The sequence below is a fragment of the Branchiostoma floridae genome, chromosome 17 (assembly GCF_000003815.2).
Source record: "Branchiostoma floridae strain S238N-H82 chromosome 17, Bfl_VNyyK, whole genome shotgun sequence".
Classification (NCBI taxonomy): domain Eukaryota; kingdom Metazoa; phylum Chordata; class Leptocardii; order Amphioxiformes; family Branchiostomatidae; genus Branchiostoma; species Branchiostoma floridae.
In genome coordinates, this window is record NC_049995.1 from 5,499,262 (window position 1) to 5,521,342 (window position 22,081).

The 22,081-nt window shown below is 39.0% G+C and overlaps 2 protein-coding genes across 2 annotated transcripts in view; one reads left to right on the forward strand and one right to left on the reverse strand.

Moving 5' to 3' along the window:
* LOC118404983 (glutamate-rich protein 3-like) overlaps nt 1–17,506 on the reverse strand; it is an 18,562-nt gene extending 1,056 nt beyond the window's left edge. Inside the window, exons 1-17 of the mRNA XM_035804382.1 lie at nt 17,386–17,506; nt 16,374–16,445; nt 15,839–16,012; nt 15,167–15,265; nt 14,353–14,586; nt 13,410–13,614; nt 12,772–12,958; nt 12,383–12,459; nt 11,067–11,717; nt 10,411–10,497; nt 7,460–7,726; nt 4,671–5,330; nt 3,465–3,674; nt 1,874–2,007; nt 1,089–1,220; nt 489–580; nt 7–26 (exon numbers count right to left, since the gene is read on the reverse strand). Coding sequence (XP_035660275.1) covers nt 7–26; nt 489–580; nt 1,089–1,220; nt 1,874–2,007; nt 3,465–3,674; nt 4,671–5,330; nt 7,460–7,726; nt 10,411–10,497; nt 11,067–11,717; nt 12,383–12,459; nt 12,772–12,958; nt 13,410–13,614; nt 14,353–14,586; nt 15,167–15,265; nt 15,839–16,012; nt 16,374–16,445; nt 17,386–17,463 — 3,379 coding nt within the window. The 5' untranslated portion in view covers nt 17,464–17,506. The remainder of the gene's footprint in view (nt 1–6; nt 27–488; nt 581–1,088; nt 1,221–1,873; nt 2,008–3,464; nt 3,675–4,670; nt 5,331–7,459; nt 7,727–10,410; nt 10,498–11,066; nt 11,718–12,382; nt 12,460–12,771; nt 12,959–13,409; nt 13,615–14,352; nt 14,587–15,166; nt 15,266–15,838; nt 16,013–16,373; nt 16,446–17,385) is intronic.
* A 3,144-nt stretch (nt 17,507–20,650) lies between these two features.
* LOC118404493 (coiled-coil domain-containing protein 153-like) overlaps nt 20,651–22,081 on the forward strand; it is a gene marked incomplete in the record, with an annotated part of 5,280 nt that continues 3,849 nt past the window's right edge. Inside the window, 2 exon segments of the mRNA XM_035803596.1 lie at nt 20,651–20,820; nt 21,808–21,938. Coding sequence (XP_035659489.1) covers nt 20,763–20,820; nt 21,808–21,938 — 189 coding nt within the window.

A 22,081-nucleotide genomic window follows, 5' to 3' on the forward strand; every position in this document is an offset into this window, starting at 1 on the left:
CGTCACCAAGTGGGTTGCCATGTAGACTGCAGAAAAACACAGGAATATATTTCTTTTGATAAAAAGCACTTCTGGCAATCCCTCCCTGTGAAAATATACCCCAATCCTTTCCTCCCTACAAAAATGCTACAGAATGCTACAGAAATGGTAAGGAAACTTGCTGCCGTACATGTGCCACTAAGGCAATACGAGGGTTAAAACAATACCAACGACAGTTACTAACAACATCAATACAGTCAGCATTGGTTTGGGCACCACAGGATGGAATAGAAAGTTTAGAATTGAATTATACATTGCATACTAAAGGGTTAATGATTTTGCAGAAAATTTCGATCAAATCTAAAGCATTGCTTGTTGATAATCATTCGTAGCTTTGGGATAATGACAGTTTAGAGACAGTATTCGACCGGTTTCGACTTTGTCTTTCTCAAGAATTGCATGTTGGCAACGTTTGTTTTAGAATTGTTTACTATGAATTTCTTACTTACAGTAGAACCTCTATGGAAGGTTTGGTCCTCAGGGTGTCCACAACAGAAGCTGCTCCCTCAGGGCCGACCTTGTTCAGATTGAAGTTCAACATCTGTAGATACATGAGAAACACAAACTGTTTAACACTTAGCACACTAAAGTCACCATTTAAATGATCTCTATCCGTTGCGGGTTAAGCAGCAATGAGAAGGTTAAACAAGTGCAATTAATACAAAGAAAATGAAAATGAAAATTAGACCAAATATGAAAATGAAAATTAGACCCATCAGTTTTCAGTTAACTCTTTTTAGCAACCCAAAAGATCCACAAACACCTGAATTAAAACCTGACTGAATTGTCATTAATTTAACACAATACTTTTAAGAACAGGTTTGTCATCAAGAAATTAAGATAAAACAACCAATGATAACAAGCAACAATTGATACAAGTAACCCTGAATACTGTTTTAAAAAAACAGATAAAGCTGAACTAGCGTAACATCAGAAGCTATTACAACAAATATACTTCTTAGTATTACCATGTTATCAAAACTCTAGATACGAATTTTAACCATAAGAATTGACAAGTAGGTTTATCAATTATCATGTAATGTACAGACCTTAATAGAGGCTGGAGACTTCTTGACGGCATTACAGAGTTTCTGAGCGTTGGCATCGTCGACTGAACCATTCCGCATGACCAGGGAAGACAGCATGTCACTGTTACCCACCAGGGAAACTAGCTCTTCAACCTGCAGTAAAGCAGAGAAACAGATTCAAGTTTAATCTAATAACTGGGATAACACACTCAGACAGACAGACACAACAAAAAAGAGTACCTCAAGCAGAGTCTACTCACAAACAAAAATGTAATTATTACATAGCTATACACATGTACATGTTCATTTTCTCAGTTTGAAACTTCATGCTTAAACTTAAACAGGCACACAAATTGTAACATGAAGTGAACAAGAGAATGACTGCTGGAGTGAATGAAGTACTAAATGAGGGATGAAATGAAGTAAATGAAGAAGTGAATGAATGACTGCAGGAGTGAATGAATGATGGAATGACTGCTGGAGTGAATAAAGGAGTGAATGAGGGATGAAATGTAGAAGGGAATGAAGGAATGAATGAATGGCAAATGGAGTGAATGAGGGAGAGAGTGACTGCAGGAGTGAATTGAGGAATGAAATATAGAAATGAATGAAGGAATGAATGAATGGCAAATGGAGTGAATGAGGGATGAAAAGTAGAAATGAATGAATGAATGAATGAATGAATGGCAAATGGAGTGAATGAGGGAGAGAGTGACTGCAGGAGTGAAAGAATGTCATTGATTGAATGACCGAAGGTCCTTGAATAAATGAAGGATGAAATGACTGCATGAATTAATGAGTCAGACCTGCTGTTGGTCCAGCTTGTATCCTGATAGGTCGGCTTCTGTCTTGTTCTCGACCAATGGAGAAAGAGGATCAGTCAGCTCTACACTCCGCGCTGACTCCGGCTGGCTCTGCACCTCCTCCTTCTCTTCTTCAGCTAAAGAGATTCAGACAGATTTTCCATTGGTAAGTGAAATCTGAGATTGTAGTGCCACGGTACATCTTACATCTCAAATTGTCCTGAAGAACTAAACTCGAAACTCATTCGAATTTGGTGCCAAACATTAGTGCTAGGTGCTAGTCCTAAAATATAAGGCCTTCTTTTCCTTTCTTCTGTTGTATGACATGTTTCTTCTTATTTTGATAAGTGGCTTAAAAGTAACTTTCACTGTCAAGTGTGGCCATCTTTAATTGCAGACACAAGTGAGCCAAAAAGTGCCTGTCCTTAGTGCTGAACTACTGGTAATGGTTATTTTGGGTTGTGTACAGTGGAAGGCACCATGTTTTCAGCACTAGGGACAGGTATAAGTATGTCTGTCAATGCACACAAACTTTAAACAATCATGAAAGATCATCATCATAGTACAATGTTAAACTTTCCTCCAACTCTAAGGCTTGAGAACTAGATTCCTTGAAAACAAATGCCTCAGCTCACTATCAATGGTCTCTCAAAGCATCCACATTGAATCATCGGGCTGTAATGTTTCATTGAATAACGTTAGAATACCGGACACTGAACAGGACTACTTTGTAAGAGGTATGAAGGGGGCCATATGCATCAACTTACTCCTGCCATCACTAAACAGAGATGAACAGCACTATAAACTGCCTGGCATGTTTGACCAATTACCGAAGTCACATGCATATCTGTAAGATAGACGAGTTTACGTTCTGAAGTAATTGGTCATTATTTACATGTTGTAAAGGGGCATTCCACTCCAGAAGGGAGTCTTGTTTTTCAATAGATAAAGTGGCAATGAATACATAATCAGCCGAATTTTGTGGAATTCACATTGGGATGAATTACGTGATGTGTACAATAATGACACTCACTAAACCCATGCAGACCCTACCCATGCATTCACTATACGCATAGGCACTGTGTTTATCGTACAAATTTTCGGAATAAATGAGGTACGCTAAGCATACCGAGAAGGCAAATTGCTCATAAGATAGCAAAGAATACAAGAACAAGACGAGATTTCTTAGCAAACCTGAAATTAGTTTTGTAACCTTACCTAAAAGTTATGCATTGTATTCAGCCATAGGATTAATTCAATTAGAGAGTACTTGGGGAGTTTAGTAGAAGACAGAATGCTTTTGAGGCATGTGGAGCAACTGGGTACTTTATCGTATAATGTGAAGTAGTATGCAGTTATCACTTCCTAAAATTAATATCTATCGGAAAATAACACAACTGTGTGGAGTGGAATGCCCCTTTAACATGAATAAGGCAACAGTGGTCATTAAAAATTTATATCTGTGTAGACGTTCTAACTTTAGCGTTGACATAAGGTCAAGTATTGCATTACACACCAACTCGGGAGAACGTTTCCTTAAAAGAAGCATCCCTGTCTAAAATGACAAAGAAACAGAGCCTGAAAGAAGTCTTACCTGCAACATCAGCCTCTTTGCTGTCTCCTTGATCAATTTCAGTCTCATTCTCCTTCCCAGGACTATCTTCCTCCTCCTTTTCACTCTCCTTCCCAGAGTCCTCACCGTCACTGTCTGACTCATCATCATCACTCAGCTCAACCTCTGATTGGTGGGGAGTCTCCTTGGTTGCCTCGGCAATGGCCTCCGTTATACTCTCTTTAGTGGACCCTAAGACATAACCATTGATTGTAGTAAGATAAATAATACCAAATGTAAGGTATATACATCGATGAAGGTTAGACATCCAGGTAATAAGATATGCCAAAAGGAAGTTACTCAAGCAACTGGATATGATTTTGGTCAGACATTTCAACTAGCATCCACTAGTTTTCGTCAGTGACACTGAAGTGATCTGGAAGAAACAGGTCTTTTATACTCTAACTATGAATGAAGAAAATTTTAGATGTCCAATAGGAATCATTGTAAGGCAAAGTCAAGCTGAAGACAATTTTGGATTTCAATGGGACATATACAGTATATAATTCAAACATTACAACTTGATAAGATATGATTACTTTAGGACATTTTGGGCGACATCCACTATCGAAACAATAAACTGGCAATGTCACCGGGACAGATTGATTCATTCTTTCATTTCATTATACTATAATTGGAGATGTTGAAGAAGAGTGATGGATGTCACTCTGAACATCTAGAAGTAATCTCTATATCATCTCCAGTTGTGGAAATTGATTTGTCTTTAAATATGCATTGTTTACTTGGATGTTAAACCTTCATAAACATACATTTAAGTACTTCAAAGTTGTATGAAGGACATCTTTTAAGTCATGATAAACGACAAAGATAAAACAGTGGAAGAAAAATAATTTCAAACTCAGAAACTGAATAAATGAAATTGACGTAGTTTCTATACCCAACAGATTTTGAATAACAAAATGATGTACATATTGCTAATAACAAGTCTCTGTAGCAGTCACTTCTATGCATGGTGGTAAGGTGCATGGTGTGTTTGCCTGCACTTGAATGTGGAAACAGCTCGTAATACTACCTTGAGTAACTTGTCACTTTCCCTGCATGGAAGTCCTACATATCTAATGTCATGCTTTGAAATTGAAGACTACCATGATTCTAGCAGTTGGAATAGAAACTCACTACTACAAGCAAGATGCATCAAATTCTTTATTGTTATCTAATCAAACTCACCAACAGTCTCGTCTTCCTTTTCAGTCTCAGCTTTTTCTGTGCTTGACTGAGACTCTGCTCCATCGTACATCCCTGCACCATCCTTTTTGTCGCTTGTTTCTGATTCTGCCTTGAAGTTCTCAGATTCTCCAGCCTCCGATTTGTCAGCCACAGATTCAGCTTTGTCCTCTTCAGAGTCTGCTTTTGGGGTCTCTGGCTCTGTATTCTCGGCCACAGATTCAGCCTTTTCTGACGTGTTGTCATCTTTGTTTTCTGCAGATTTCTCTGAAGCTGCATTGTCACCATCTTCGGACTTCACACTCTCTTCTTTTTCACTTTCAGCTTTGTCTTCCTTGCTGTCTGCTTTCTCTGTGTGAACGCTTTCTTCCTTCCCTTCCTGGCTGTCGGATTTTTCCGACCGGACGCTTTCTGCTTTTTCAGACTTCACGCTTTCCGTCTTTACGCTTTCTGCCTTCTCGACACTTTCAGGGACGCTTTCTGCCTCTGAGGCACTTGCCTTCAAGACTTCCTCGGGAGGTATCTCTTCCGCGACCTCTTCTTGTACGGATTCTGTTTTCTCTGAGGGCTTGTCAACTTCATCCTCAATTTCAGAGTCGGATGATGATGATGACGATGAGCCGCTTGATGACGATGATGATGACCTTCTCTCGATCTTACTCCCTGTCAAGGTCAAAGTGAACATGGAAGACAGTGAGTGACCAAAAAAACAAACTTGTAAGCAACCAATATCTGAAGTAAGAGTACATTTTTATAATTACAGGATTAACACAGTGACTGTCTTTTAATGCTAATATAAGTGACCATTAACCAAAATTTTGATGAAATTCTCAACGAATTTGATAGTATAAAACATTTTTTTGTGTGTTTGATATATACATGTATGTATGTATTCATGTGTGGGCCACAACACCTGCATACCGCTGCCTGTGTCCCACGTGTATTGTATTGTTTGCAATTTCAATAAATCAAATCAAATCTCAAAATTTGCTCAATGATCACTCGTGCAAAAGGGGTCTTACTGAACATCAAAACACCTCTAGTCTAAGCACCTTATTCTAAACTGTGACACACGTGTAATACACATTTCACACCATTTCACACCATTTCACTTGACAATGAAATCAACACAGGCCATAAAGCAACAATAAAAACTTGAAAATCCACCATCTAACCAAAATTCCTAATGCTAAGGAAAGCCAAAAATACGAAACTCAAAACAAAACCATCAAGTGCATAATGATTACATGGACATTGAATAAACACCCCTAGGACAAAGTAGAATGATCCAAACTTCGCATGCAATGACTCTTGGACCAGTCCACACAATACACACCACAAGGGGTGATCGGAAGAGTAGAAAGATAACAAACACAGGTGAAAACATCACTTCGTGCACAATGACAACATTCCTAAGGAAGAAACAAGTCTTACGTCCAGTTGTTATCTGGTCAGAAAATAGATGGAACGGCGTTCCAAGAAAGCTTCGGGAGCCCTCCAAGCCAAGGAAATTCTCAACAAGTCTTGTCCAAATGTCTTGTGCAATGTATTTACACTGAACTAATGCTTGCAAGTCTTGAAGATACTTTATTAAGCAAAAGAGCAATCAAAGGAATCACAGAGGTCTAAGAAAAGTTACTGATTACAACTTGATCAAGTTTACAATGATCATACAATTGATCCATGGAATGATAAGACCATTGCAAAGCAGGATTATAACGTTATATGTATGCAGTGTACACACTACAATTTCAACCCATTAAATGCAGCACTGTCTTGACAATGGAGAGCACATCACTAATAGATTTTAGTGCACTGATGAGCAGGATAAGCCAACAATGTCATGGTCTCCAGAGTATTAGTTAATTACCCTCATTGATACAAATCTCGGCCTTATTGCAAAAATGCTACTGACCAATAACTCGGTGTTGCCATAAAATCACAAAGAGCCGTCTACCTCCTTTCTTTCCAACCAAGAAATATGGACAAACATCATTTCTGAATATTGCGACACATACAGTCAGTGTACCATGACATAAACTGTACTTCATTCAGTCGGTACAAACAATGAACACGCCAATCAAACTTTTTTTCTTGCGTTTCCTAAAGAGCTGATTCTATTAGTCTTCTAAAACATTGATGGCTTTCACAGCTAGACTGTACTTCTGAATCAGTATTACACATTGGCACAATCTTGCTCCACCAATTACCACTCCAGTACTTTTCTATGTTGTATATTACTGTTACATACACTGTAACATCTCATGAAGTCTGCAAGCTCGTTGTAGTAGTAAAATGAACACTCCACATCAATCAGTGTATAATGGATCATAGAGAATCAACAACCACTACGACACCATGTCAATCTTTTGTACATTAGCACTGCTGGTCATTGATCAATAAGTTAGCAATGTTAGTTAACATTAGTTAGCAATTGATTCAATCATTAACAAATTCTGACACACCAATGTTGTAGATAATTCATTATACTGTGTCCTGTAATTAGGTACACTTATGGCAAGAGAAACTGACATCCTCATGTGCAAGCAATTAGTTAATGAGTTAGCAATGTGAGTCAATGACGTACTCACCATAACAGACACATTACCAATAGACCTAACACAATAACAGACTTATTTGACTTTAGCCAATTTTTATATATCATGAATATGTGAGTGATTTTGTAAGCCATGATTCACAAATGGATATTAGTACTAATCATTTGAAAGGATTATGTTGAAGATTGATATTAGATAAAAACAAAAATAAAGAAAATCAAACTTCAGGCAGACCTTGGTCCGTTTCCATGGGAACCTCCTCCTCAACCTCGACCTCTGCCACCTCATCCTCCTCTTTATTTCCCTCCTTCAGTTCCTCCTCTACTTCTTCTTCCTTCTCTTCTTCATCCATGACTTCATCAGACTCTGCAGTTTCCTTCAATTCTTCATCCATCACTTCATCAGCCTCAGCAGTTTCCTTTGTGGTTATTTCCTCTTCTAACTCGGCAATTTCTTCTTCCTCTGAGTCCGGTGGAGTGTATTGTTCATCCTTGGCGTCATCTTTGGCACATAGTGAGATACGGGAGTATGGCACATAAGTTTATTTCTGATTTTCTTTGGCCTGAACTTTTTGCACAGTCAGGTCTTTTCATTTTTGCTGTATGAGTGTGTTTTGTATTTGAATTTTGTATGGTTTGGAATAGATGTACATTGTAACAGTTTGTGTGTGTATGCATGCATGTGTGTGTGTGTGTGTGTGTGTGTGTGTACAAAAATGTATGTGCTTGTGTGTGTATGTTTGTAAGTCAAAAAGAGCTCTGTTTCTCTTTTTCTCTCCTTTGACAAGACAGCATCCTTACACTAAGTTACTGTAGACCTTCTAATCTAAGTTGGACCAAAACTCTAGCTGATGGTATGTGCTGAATTTTCAGAATTAGGTTTATATATAGCAAGAAAAACTCACTCAATTTAAGTTATCTTTAAAGTTAGCTAATTTTCAAATTGATATTTTGAGTGAAATAGTTTGCTCAAAGGTTCTGATAAAATATAAAATCTTTTCCTTAGAATCACAAAGTTATTTGATATGCAGAAAACTAAAAAACTTTCAAATCTATGATAATTTTATACTTGGGAAGCATATCTTGTACACACAACTCAGAGTCATCGAAACCTCTACTTTAAGGTCTATTCTAAGATGTACAAAAGGCTCCATGACTGAATTGCCTTTCTTCAATGACCTCCTAACTTTAAGGTGTTTAGTAACTCCTTCAGCCTTCGACCCTCGTCTTCAGTCCCTGACTCAACCTCGGTTTCTTCAGGGTAAAATTCTGTCTCACTCTCTGATAGGTCTTGAGAAAGATACGTCTTCAAGGCTTCATCTAAGGTATCTGACATTTCTTCAGTATCTTCTTCGCTCTCGGATAACTGAGTTGTTGGTTTTCTGATTTCTTTGTGTGCTGTCATTTCTTTGCTCATTTCTTCATCATTTCGTACCATCATTTCTTTACCAAAACCGTCTTCACTGGAAATATGATACGTCTTCAAGGCTTCGTCTAAAGTATCTGACATTTCTTCAGTGTCTTCACTCTCGGACAAACCAGTTGTTGTTTTCAAATCATTGTCTGCTCGTGTTTGTTTATTTCTTGTTTCATCTTTACTTTGACCATCTTCTGTCAAAATATGACTTGTGACATCCAACTTATGCTTTGGTGAATCAGACAGAGCAGCACTATCCAAAACTACATGTTCTGAACTTTCTGTTTGACCAACTTCAAGGTCGTCTGACTGTTGTTCCCTATCCCCTGCCCTTGACTCAAGGTCAGATTCTATCTCAGTTTCGGACAGTTCTTGAGACAGATATGTCTTCAAGGCATGGTCGATTGTGCCTGAGGAGTCAGAGGAGTCATAACCTTCTGCTGATGACTCCTCATTGTAATTCTGAGGAATTTTCTGTTTGTCATCATACATTCCATTGTCTGTTGTGTCAGCCATCGTGACCTCTGAATTCTGATCTACAGTGTCACGGAGGCCATCATTGGATAGAGCATTTAGTTCATCATCTTCTACTGTAACAGTAACTGTAGATGACTTGCAATCATAGGGATTTTCCTGCCTGTCATCATATGTACTGAAATTCTCTGTTCTATCAGCCATTATGACCTCTGAATTTTTATCTCCCATATCATGAAGGTCATCCTCAAAAATAGCACTTTGTTTCTCACAATTCGTTTCATTTTTCGACATGCTGCCAAAACCTTCCGTACCAATTTCAGCATCCAATCCAGTGGCTGTATAGTGTGTTTGGGGGTTTATATCCTTTCCAGCCAGATGCAAATTATCTGTCGCTGCAGCCCTTGGGATGTTACCCCTTGATTGCATTTCTGGTTCTGAGTCAGAAAACGATGTGTATGAGTCAGTGTGGAATGTGGAGTCAGTGTGGAATGTGGTGTCAGTGTGGTTTGCAGTATGTGTCTCAGACACAGTGACATTGTCTTGCAATATGTCTTCACAAGTGCTAAGTGTGTCTGTTAGACTACTGATTGGATAGGAAGTTGTGTGATGTGTCTCTGAGCTTTGATTGACATCTGTCAAAGTCAGGCTGTCAGAGTCTGTCAACTGTGACACTTCTGTCAAGTCTGAGGCGGTCATGTTTGTCAAGGTCGTAGAGTCATTCTTCTCAAGGTCAGAAGGTATTGAGTTCACCTGCATGTCTGCTGAGTGACCCAACATGAACTCTGACCTTTGGGACTGGAGGTCAGTCCAAGTGTTTGTTGCTACGTAAGTCAGTCGATCGTCACTACGGTAACTGTCTTTGTCAGTCCGGTGCTTGTCTGTCAGTTGTGTCAGACTCTTTTTCCTTGTCCTCTCTTGTAAATCAAAATATAAACAACTTAATGTAAAAATCCAAACAATCAAGAATGGCAATCATCCAATAAAAGTATGAAATGAAATTAATGAGTTTAGGTACACAATCATATAATGCAATCTGAACAATCCATGCAATATGAATCATAAAGAAATGAATGTATCATCAATACAATGATTCTACTATAAGAAAGGAGAATTCTAACTCGCCACAAAGGTTGCATATGCCTAAATCCACGTAAACCTTAAATCTTTATTTTTCCTGTCACTAGACTTTCATAATGAAATGGTGAATCGTATATTTTTGTAATGCCTAACCAAAAACCTCAACTTATACAATCATATTAAACTGAACCTAAGAATGTTAACTTAAGACTTACCTTCTTTCTTAGAACTACCTCCTTCACTTTCCTTATCGCCCTCCGTCTCACCTTCTTCCTCAAAGTCTTCCTCATAGTTGTCGGCCTCTGCAAGGGTACAAAATGTGATTCTTCAATATCAAAAACTGAGTCATGATGAAATTATTCACAGACAGTTATGTAAGCCATTTCCAAGGGCCTTCACCAAGAGGTTGCATACGGTAGGTATATATACCGACTGAAAAAAAACACACTTTAACCTCACACCTGTAAATAACACTGGTCACTTAAGATTTGGAAAGTCACTCTTAACTTTCAAGGTTTAAAGGTATTGTGTTAGAAACCCAACTTTGTTAGAGATTCTTTCAGCCTATACATTGTCAATAGTACCTTCTTTTACCATAAACATGTTTGAAGTATTTCTGTAACACATCTTTCTAAATCTATAGTGACCAGTGTTTTAACCTTTCAACCCTACCCGTTCTTCCATCTATATAAGAAACCAGGAAGTGACCTTGGTGCTGAGATTAACGAAGAAACATGTTGAGAATGTGCAACCAACCAAAAATCTTAAACCCAGTCGCACATTAGAAAGGAGGCAACAGAGGAATACTATAGGGTGGATGTTTGGAAAGCTCTATACTCTGTGCAGAACACCGGATGGTAAATGGGTAAACCTTCAGTTTTGTCTTCACTGGTTTCTGTTTCTTTGATCTCATCTTCAACGTCCATTCTCTCATCACCATTGCCTGTTGGGGCGGGGTCATCACTATGGGAACCATGCTCAATGACCTCACTGCCTTCTTCTATGATTTCGTCAATGACGGAAGCTTCGTTGGAACTTTTGCTCGCGTCTTCCTCCAGGTTACGGACTTCTTCCACTTCGACAATGCTTTCTGCATCGTCTCCCATCATGCTTTGTGCTTCCTTCCCATGATGCACTTCTACCTCCACCGCTGACTGGGTAGCAGAGGACGGACGTTTGGTCTGGGTTGCAAGGTCTTCTGTGATTGAATGGCCGGAGCTCTCTTTTCCCAACATGCTCTGCTTGTCTCCTCCCACAATGCTTTGCCTTTCTGATCCCAGAGAGCTTTGCTTCTCTTCCGTTTCCCTTGGGGTCACACTTCGGTCTTCTTCCATCGATTCCGGACTATGAGAGTCAGCTGGTTTGACACTTTCTTCATTTGAAGATGATTTTTGGCTGTCTATGGCATTTGTTTGATTTATGTTTGGCTCTGTTTCCTTTGTGCTTGTGTGAGAAGCTGTGCTCTGAAGGTCTGAAGCAAATGTCAGCTTCCTGTCGCTATTTGAACCCTGTTTGTCAGGGACTGCACATGGTGCATGAGGATGGAATAGTTACAACGATTAGAATTCAGAATGGATGTGAAAAATTTACAATTATGATATTCAGATCCTCAATTCCCCTGTCACACAGTCTTCATGCATTGAATAAATTTTGGCAGTACTTATTTCAACCGGTTTTCTTTTTTAGTAATCCATGAACCCTTGTACAAGGCCAAATTAATGAACCTCATCCATTACAACAGCATGGATTTTTAGGCAAATAATGTGCCCAGGCAATTCTGGTATTTAGCGCCCTTCTGGCCATTAACAAATAAAGCAAAAGCTCAATAACTGTGTGACAAGGGCTTGAAGAAGATTTGTACTGAAAAGAAGACCATTCTGTTTCTTACAATGTCCTCCACCTGCAAGTAGCCAAGATACAAAAGAAGTTTAATAAGATGATAATTATGGGTATATCACCCTCATAATTCTGCCAGGTAACAAAAGACCACCACATAAAAGATAAAAGTTACTGTGTCATCAAGACTTTCTCAAGAATGTCCTGTTCACCTGACTGTTAACATGTACCTGATGTTGCAGGAGGAGATCTCTTTAAATTCAATGGCAAAACATGGCATTCATAGGGTACCTGGCAGGGTTATGAGCTGATGAGCATTGACTGTCTAGTAAGAACTTAATCATAACCCACCTGATGTCTCCTCCTTGCTCTTCTTCTTCCCTTTAGGAGGACGAGGTTGCCGGGGTACTCCCTCAGCTGCCTGGCATCTAGAACATTCACACAAAAAAAAATTTTTAAACTTACCCTAAGAGGCAAAGTTTAAGTTGTGGTACACTGTTCATTGTGCTTACCGAAAAGCGATAGTAAGGGGAATTTCTTTGATACAATAAACTAAATTAAATTGTACATAGCGTCTGTTCTCTCTGTCACAACCAGACTGAGTAGAAGATTAGCTCTTCAGTGACCCAAACTGGATGGAGATCACTTTGAATTTTTCTTTAAATTTATTTTTCAAAGACAGACATCTTCTGTCCGACAATAGAAAAATTGAACAACCAAGAAAACCAAGCTGTCCTGACCTGTAGCATGGTGCGGCCCCCTCGATGTTGACCAGTTCGAAGTGCCCGAGTTTGCTGCCCAGTTTGCGCCCCTTCTTGTGCTTGTACTCGCAGCAGGCGCTCAGACGGATGTCCTGAAGACCGTTCAGGTAGAACGTAAGGCTGAACGGGAAACCGCGGTGGCGCCGAGAGATAAAGGAGAAAGACGCTGTGGAATCAAAAAAGAAAGTTGATAAAATCACGACATTCCTTGTACAGTACAATGTAATATGGAGCATAAAGTACAAGTATGTGATATGGAGTAATGCTGTACAAGAAATAAACCAAATTTCTGCCCATACAAGCAAAACCAGGACACTCAACACTCCATACTAAATCGTTCATCTGGCTTAATATCAAAAAGATTAATTTTGATCTAACTCGAACACACGATCAGTTGGTCTTTTTCAGAAATGACTTGAAGTTAGTAGATTCATTATTGCTTAGTTTGATTTTCTGGAAGGGATGTGTACTTAGCAATTTTGTCGTCGGTTACCCTAAAAAATTGGCAGACGAACTGAAAATTTGTCCCAATGCTAAATGTTGGAGTATCATATTGAATCCTTGTCCATTACATCAATGTACAAACACTGACAAACTTTGACAAAAGGGACACTTACTTCCCTCATGCAGGAGTTCGCGAAACACGACAAGCGTGTTCCCGCCACAGTGCTGCTGCTCCACCATGATCTCATCACGATAGTCAAACCGCTCCACGTCGAGGTGGATGTTCTTCCCGACGTAGCGCATCGTCACCTCGCACATGGACTGGAGCTGTGTACGGTGGGCCTTGGGTGGCTCCATACGATGCAGTGTCAACGAACCCTGTATTTGCACCAAAAATTCATGTACAAAATGAGTCATAAGATACTGTGAGATACAGTGAGCTTATACCCCCCTCACATTAGGCGCGATTCTATCGGACGACGAGTCTGTGAGCTCTAATTTACGAGGAGGCATGACCCCGATGCCGACGAAGAAATTGCAGAGTTCCCCCTTCCCGTCAGGGTCATGCCTCCTCGTAATTTAGAGATCGCAGACTCGTTGTTCGATCGAATCGCGCCTAATGTGAGGGGGGTATTAGGAAATAACAAGAAATAGTCTTATCATGGAAGCTCATCTGTGCAGTAATCATTATTATAATAATATAAAGCTAAACTTTCATCCAACACAAGACTATGCATGGATCAAATCTTAAACAACTTTTGCCTTCTTCAGGATCAATGCTGAGTATCATTCAACTCAGAACGTAAATTCATGAGAGTTACGGACTCGTGATTGTATTAACAATGTCGTGATCTTGTGGATACGTGTCGTCAGCAATTCGGGTCAAACGTGCCAGGAAGTTGATAATGCCCACATCCTCTGTTCAGTGATGGCTGAAGTGCCCTGATGAGATTGTCTTGCCTAGTCTTGCCTTACAAGAAATTGTCTTGCCTAGTCGCGTAATATAACTGTTGTCATATTAACTTGTTCCTATGAAGCCCAATGGCTGTACAGATCTTGAAGAACGTAATACTATTTCAATTTGGTAAAAATGCATGTAAGACACTCAGTCCTTACCTTGTTCGAGGGTGGCTTTAACCGCCTACCCCGGTACGTGCTGCCCCCTGACGACCCGTTCCCACCACTGCGTGTCCGCCGCCTGCTGCTGGCAGGTTTTCGGGGGGTGGGGTGGGGAGACCCCGTCTCTAGCATGGTGGGGTCCACCACTGGAAGGGTGTAGGGGGAGACCCCCCCTCCAAGGTCCATGTTCCCCATGTTGTTGGTGAAGGTTCGCAGTGCAGCTGGATCCACCTGTACCAACACAAACATATAGACTGAGTGTCTGGGAAACACAAAGGAGGTTGAATGTATGGATCCAATCTAACTTAAAATTTAAAACCACATTGAAATTCTAAGCAATGACAGTTTACATTGCCACACAGTAAAGACTTGTAGTCTTGTTACAGTAGTTTGCATTTTTACATATTTTACCAAGGGAAACCCATTTCTATGGACAGGTCAAGAATGTCTTTTACATGTCAGAGTTTCTGAGAAAAATCCAGACTGATATGCTGATCTTAAGAAAATTTGTAAAGCTTTTAGAGTTCATAGATTTGTTTTGAATTGTCTTCTACATTCCTTTGGTTGTCATCTAGACAAAGTAAGAAGGGTGCGAAGACTCGATTAGAATAGATTTTACCTGCATATTGTAAAGTCTACCTGTGTAGGACAGGTAACTTACTGTTACAAGTAAAATGTACAATTTGTACCAATTATCATCCTATTACTAGCACCCAACTGCCCATTTAAGCAATCAACAAGCAATAAAGATATCATCACTGATAGAGGCAAACAAAAACAACTTTGTTTCATTCTAGTTTAAGAAACCAACCTGGTACAGATAGTGTGAGTCCACGCTTTCCCGCGGTTCCTCCGCTCTCCGTGCCTGCGGTGGTAGCAGTGGCATCCCTTCCTCGTCAAAATACACCGGCTGTAACAACATCAGAGCTCATGGTCAGTATCCCTTCAAAACTAAGAACTGTTGTGCAATTAGTCTAACAATTCTGTACACTTTTCACATAGTAATTAACTGACTTGAAAACCTTTATGAGGAAGTTAAAATTATCATGTTTCACATGTTTCCTGCGTTACAGGGCTTTTTCAACAAAGAAACAAGCTTAAGGGCACTGCACTTCCATGCCATGACCTATGATGCACCCTGTTACCATGGGGAGCAGATTCTCTCAGCGACTGCCAAGATTCAACTGTCTTCAACTGTGTCCTGTCTGACAGTGTTTTTACGAATAGGTCACAGTATCTACTTGTTGCCAGGTCCTAGGTTAATCTGAGTATAGAACATCCAGGGGCTCAGCCATGCCCCGAAAATAGCCCAGTAACCACAGGTTGTCAAATAGGGCCACATAAAAGTCACACCAGTGCAGAAAAACAGCTCATAAACTATGCAGAGAGACTCTCTTTTTGAAATGGAAATATAGCATACGTTTGGCTGTTAGGCAGCAAGGGGAAGGTTTAATAATACCACCAACCTAACACCCAAACCTACCGGTCCGTCCTGCCTTCTCCTGCGATGCCCCTTGGGGAACTGTGGAGCAGTCTTGGGCCGTGTGCCGTTGGTGTAGGCGCGGGGGTTGGGGTAGTCCTCCGCGGAGTGGGGGCGTGACCCACGCGGGGACAGGTACGGGATGATGTCTTCGTCACCATGACGTCCGCGCTCCGTCTGCGTACAGGAAAAATGATGAGATTTTTTGTCAAAACCAGCAAACTAAAAGTCTAGAGATATCTTTTCAGCATAACAGGAAAACACCACAGGACAGGTGGCAAAACAAGTGCTCATAATATATGGAAGCTGTCACCTGAATGGATTATGAATAAAATTGTCATTTATTATGAAATGAAATTGGGAAAAAATCTACAACAAGTCATGATGAAATAACTCATTGACACACAATGAACCAGAGACACAATGTATTTGAGATTGAATAAAGAAACATTTTTTTCAATTTTTTAGAAAATCAGATTCAATTGAAATTGACAAATCCTGTCAAAGTTTTAAAATTCAATTTGCAAATTTTCCTTACCCTGATTCTCTGGACCCGCTCGATCTTAGAAATCTCCTCCAGTTTCTTCTTGATCTCCACCTGCCGCGCCCTCTGTAACCATAGCAACCACATCAGCTGACCATCCACCAATCAGAGCAAACAACACAAATCTCAGGATCAACAGGAGCAGTGAAGCATTGTGGGATGAAGTTTTTGGCTTGAGCTTTTTCAAACCAGAAATAAATGACTAATAAACATACAAAGATTTTAGTTCTTAACACAAAGTTGAATTCTGTTTACTGAATTTTGTGCTCAAAGCCTTTCTTGACTATTGGAAGATACAAAATTAATTCTGTCCTTAGCCCCAAACCTTTTCAAGCTTGAATGCATGGTTATCATTATAACTAAAAAAAATGTGGAATTACTTGCAGCAATTATCTTATATTTCTCCCACAAAAGGCATTATAAAATATGTAAATTTGTGGTCTTTATTATCAGCTGCATCTACATCAATGAAGGTTAGACATCCAGGTAAAATGATATGCCAAACAGCAGGTGCTCACAGTTAATTTTTTGATATGATTTCAGAAATGGTCACACAATTCGGAACTTTGGTTTGAATAATAAATCCTGATGTTTGTCCAGTCAATGACGACAGACATGGATATTATCTAAAATGACTATTTCCAAAGTCATATCCAGTAGCTTGAGTAGTACAACTACATGACTGCACGATACATGCAAAATCACTGTAATTATTTTGCACACTACAAAATACATTGTATTCCGGAATCTCTACAATTGGCATCCATCCAAGCAAAACCCAGCTGAACTGAAAACCCATTCAAACTTCATTTTCACTTGTCAAGCACACTTCATATCCTCTCCAAACTCAAGAACTGCAAAACACTTCAACAACTCAAAATCCTTCACCTTCATCTAAGGCTGAATGTTTTTTTTCACCCCCAATTCTCGACAAAGTGGAACACTCTGCTATACTAAGAAAGTTAAGGACAAGTCCACTTTTCAAAAGAAGAGGGGTGGCACAAACCTCCATGTCCAGAGTCTTGTGTACGATGGCCTGCGCTAGAAGTTCACGCACGTGCCGCTTGTGTTCCCGCCGTGCCATGTTGAGTCGGTACGTTTGCTCTGTGATGATTTCACCCTGGCGATTGACCTGATTGGATAAAAGAAATCACAAATTAGAGCCCTCGTAATTCAATTTGTCTGCTTGGTACCAAACTTTCACGGTCTGAGCAAATTTAACTTGTTCTCGAAACTAAATGTTCAGGGTGGCGGCAGGTGTACGTAAAAAAAGTCTGCGAATTATTTGTTATCTGTAATAATAAGTTCATGTTACAGTCATCACCGTGAAAACCATGAATTTTAAAGTACATTGAAAAAATCAGGAATTACAGTATCTGGCCAGTCAATAACTACAGATCTCAGAGGTAGTGATAATCTTGAATATCTATTTTGGTGCCTTGGTAGGGGTTGGCAAAAGGAAGAGACTTCTGGATTACAGCCCCCTAGTGACTTTCAAGGGTAAATGCAGTCTTCTGGTTTCAATATCTCGTGTTCTGAATAAGCTATGGTCACAATTTTCATTTTGGTAGATCAAAAAACTCTTAAGCTTGTAATCGGAAAGAAGGGACATATGTTTGGGCCTTCTAGCAGCTTTCTTTGGAACTGCATGCAGGGGGCAGTTGATTGTGTCTTTTATTCAAATTATTTTGTATCCTTTCCAGAGTTCTTACCACAGTTCAACAGTTCACCTTCAAGTTGTTACTCTCCATTTCAGTAGAAGAGCTTGTACTGTAGACACACTCACTACACACTATCCTGTTTAGCGTCCGCTGTTCCCTGTCTTGCAGGGGTTGGACGTGTCAATTAACTTGATAACAATTTGCTACAAAAATTCAAGCAAAATTCAATCACCATTTCTGTCAAAATTAGTATGCTCAAACAGTTAATTGAATGGTTGTTGGTACATATCATGAATAGAAACCTTGCATTTTTTCTGCAATATATGCCATTTAGATGATAGTAATGTTACGCATTACAAGAAATAAATATGGACAGAAATACAATTTCTACTGCAAATTTGTACAATAATTGTAATACATGCCACAAGAACATTTACAACTGTCAATAATAACAATGACTAACAATTGCCGAGACAAAGTTAAAAAAATGATATACACCTACATGTGCTCCATTCATGGTACCATCACATATGGTACATTGTTGTATAGAAAGATAATGTTCAATGTGAAGCAATATCATACAAAACAATAATTCAAAAATATCTCTTCCTGATGGTCCCCTTTGTCTGCAATATTTGCATATCTCTCCTAGGACATTACCTTGCGAGAACAACACGGTAACCTTTACAATCGATTAAGCACATGAATTAATAAAGGACCCATTGTCCGTGGTTCACGAAGATGACAATACCTGCTGACAAGACCAATTTTCTTACGTAGCGTTCGCCCCATAAACATGACACAATGTAAAATGGCAGGATAGCATGTATGGACTAATGGCTTCACTTAAAGTGATGATCACAAATTATTAGGAATAAAATTCCAACTGTCCCATCAAATGATAACATAGACATATTTGAATTTATCAACGTTAAAATGGTAATTGTTTGTAAAAATGACGACCTATAGCAAAATTACCTCAGATTCTTACTTTTTTACCTTTGCTAATTCATTTGAATTTTTGACCAACTAACCGACCGCTAATGTTTTCAGTGCCATTTATGAGTGTTTGTGCTGTTGGTATAACTTGGGACATTGTGGATGGATCCTGACATCTTTAGGTCCAGGGTAGTGGTTGGAAAAAATGAACGTGTGATAATCAGCCTCCTTGCAATTTTCTACGGTACTGCAGCAAAACTTCCGATTTTGATATGTGTTTTGAAAATGCTATGGTCCTGATTTGGAGATTTCATTATATAAATCAGTGCATGAGTCTAGAAAGCCTTCCAAGAAACCAGTGACAGAATATACCCTCGGGGAACTGTCTAGCCAAATTATGTTAAAGTTAAACAGTGACAGTATTTTGTAAATGGGTCACATATCTTTTTGGGAAGATTGTCCAATATTGATTTAGGCAAATTTGACTATAAGTATAACTCCTTGATCATATTGATTATGCTGTCCATACTTCCAATATGATACAGAAATTTTAATTTGTCCAAGCCTAATTTTGTAGGCTTGGACAAATATAGTCTTACTACACGTAACATGTTATAAGCATTATGATATTAACCATTATTGCAGCCAAATGTTAACTCCGAAATATTCGAGAACACATCTGTGCCCAAATAGTGACTTTGTGATAGCAAGAAATAGCAAGCAAAAGGCTGAAATAATGCATCAAAATATGATCTTGTAATGACTAGTAACGTTACTTGACTGCAGCATAATTTTAGAAAAGGAAGAAATTACTGTGTACTTAATAAGCATACTTTTATATCAAAACATGTTATGTTAATAATATGACAAGTCTGTTATCAAATGATATCTCATATTTGTAATGTGCTCCCAATAAATTACAATCTTGGCAAAGGTTATAAAAAATATAATTAGAATTTTCAGACTGGCAAAATTGGAAAAAAATTGCCTTTTGTCAAAAATAGTCGTCGGCCAGTTTAGATATGTGAAAATATTTTGCATAAAATGGTGACAACTATGAACAATGACAAATATCATGATAGACAGGGCCTAACACATGGATAACGTTTCGATCATAATTTAGTCTAATAAATTTCAAAATCATTTTTAAAAATCTTAAAAAATGACCACCCACAGTAAAACAACGATATCAAATTAATGCCTACATTGTTGATATACGATCCACGTATAAATTATATCCATATCAAGATCATACATGGCAGAAAAATACGCCTATCTTCAATACAAACCGAAGACCTTTGCGTATCAAACATGGCAGATATAATTTCTTAGAGACGCGTGCTTTGGTCTTACCCTGGCTCTGTGTGGCTCATCTTCGCTCCTTTCTTCGATCTTTCTTGAGATTCCAACTCCTAAGACCACCGTCCGATGATTTCCAAGTCGGCAGGAATTCCCAGCGGCGGAATGTGGGAGTATTTGGAGTATTTTGTGCTCGATGTTTGTCCTAGAAGCTTGTGCTGATGGTTACCGTGAGAAATAGACCAGGTTGTTATGTGCGTCACGTGATGTAAATAACAACCCCACCGCAGCCAAACAACAAAAACCCAATCCTCAAAACATCAACATTTTGAACAATTTTACACATCATCGGGCTACTATTGAAATCAATCTTTATCATATATTCAACAAAATGTAACAAGTTTTAGAATTGATGAGGTTATAAGGGGATAGATTTTCTGATTGGTTGGTTGCGTGACTTTGCGGTTGGAAGGTAATTACGTCGATGATCACTAAGGGTCAAAGGTCGGCTCCAGGTGCAACTAACAGCTGCTGGTCTCCAGGTAACTTCTTAACATTTTCTAAGATTCTTATCGCCAGTTTAAGAAGCTTAACGGAGGTTTTGTTGAATTTAGAAATGATTTAGACGTTTTAGGAGTCTGTTAGAGTGTATAGGAGCGTTGTTAGGGAGGGGAAAATGTTGGATATCCGTTGGAAAAAGCAACAGGTGGTATTAGAGTTTACTAGAGTAAAGAAATGTTTGTTTCAGCAGTGGCTAACGTTAATGGTTATATGAAAAGCTTTATTTTGAAGAATTTGGAAAAGATCAGAATATGATCGTGTTAAATTTGAAAGCAGTAACATTTTGTGCATCAAAAAATCTCAATTAAGTTGTTAAACTAACTTTTTATTTTGCGCAAAAAGCTGGGGGGGGGGTACTCTCTGTCACTGAGATCTGCCTAATGGTATAATTAACACACCAGCTTTGTACTTAATCTCGAAGTAGATCCACGGTGGCGTAATATACTAGTATAGTATCAAACTCACTATAGGACTAACCCTTTGGCCGGCTATACTCCTTGGCCATGGCAGCTTTGATACTAATCTTATGGCACCGTAGGATCTGCTTGGAGATTAGTTTGTACTGAAGAGCATAAGCTGCATATCTGGGCAGATTTAATAGATCCACTCACACCGAGATGAACACTTTTCGAAACTAGTTCACGTTCTAACATGCAAGGCCTCCATTTAACGTCTTTAAATATATGAGGGACGTGCCGAACTAAAGCAAATACTCATATGAGTGAAGTGAAAAAGCCTTACAAATTTGCTTTTTTTGCCAACTGTCAAAGAAAGCTTTCAATGTTTAAAACAATTTCTATGGTGCTTTGAATATTAGTTCATGGTAACACCAGTTGCTTTTTACCTCCATATGATATGTTTCTTTGTGTTTGCGTGTATATATCTGTCCACATTTCACTGTCGGCATAATTAAGAAGGTATCTGGGAATGTCTTATAAAGCAATGTGACTTTTTTTTCCAAATTGCAGGTCTTCCAGCCATGCCTCCTAAGAAGAAAGGAAAAGGAAAGGGGAAGGGAAAAGGGAAGAAGGGGAAAAAGGGAAAGAAAGAAAAGGACCCTGATGCGGCAGAGGAGAAATTCAAAAGAGCCCAACATGAGGTAATGTGATCATTTTACAAAAAAGATATTTTCATCTACTTCATATATCATAAGTTCAGATTATTTTGGGACAGCAAGTTAGGCAGGCCTAAGTTTTATAAGAGTTTCCTAAACCAAATCACCATTTACATATTTAGACAAGT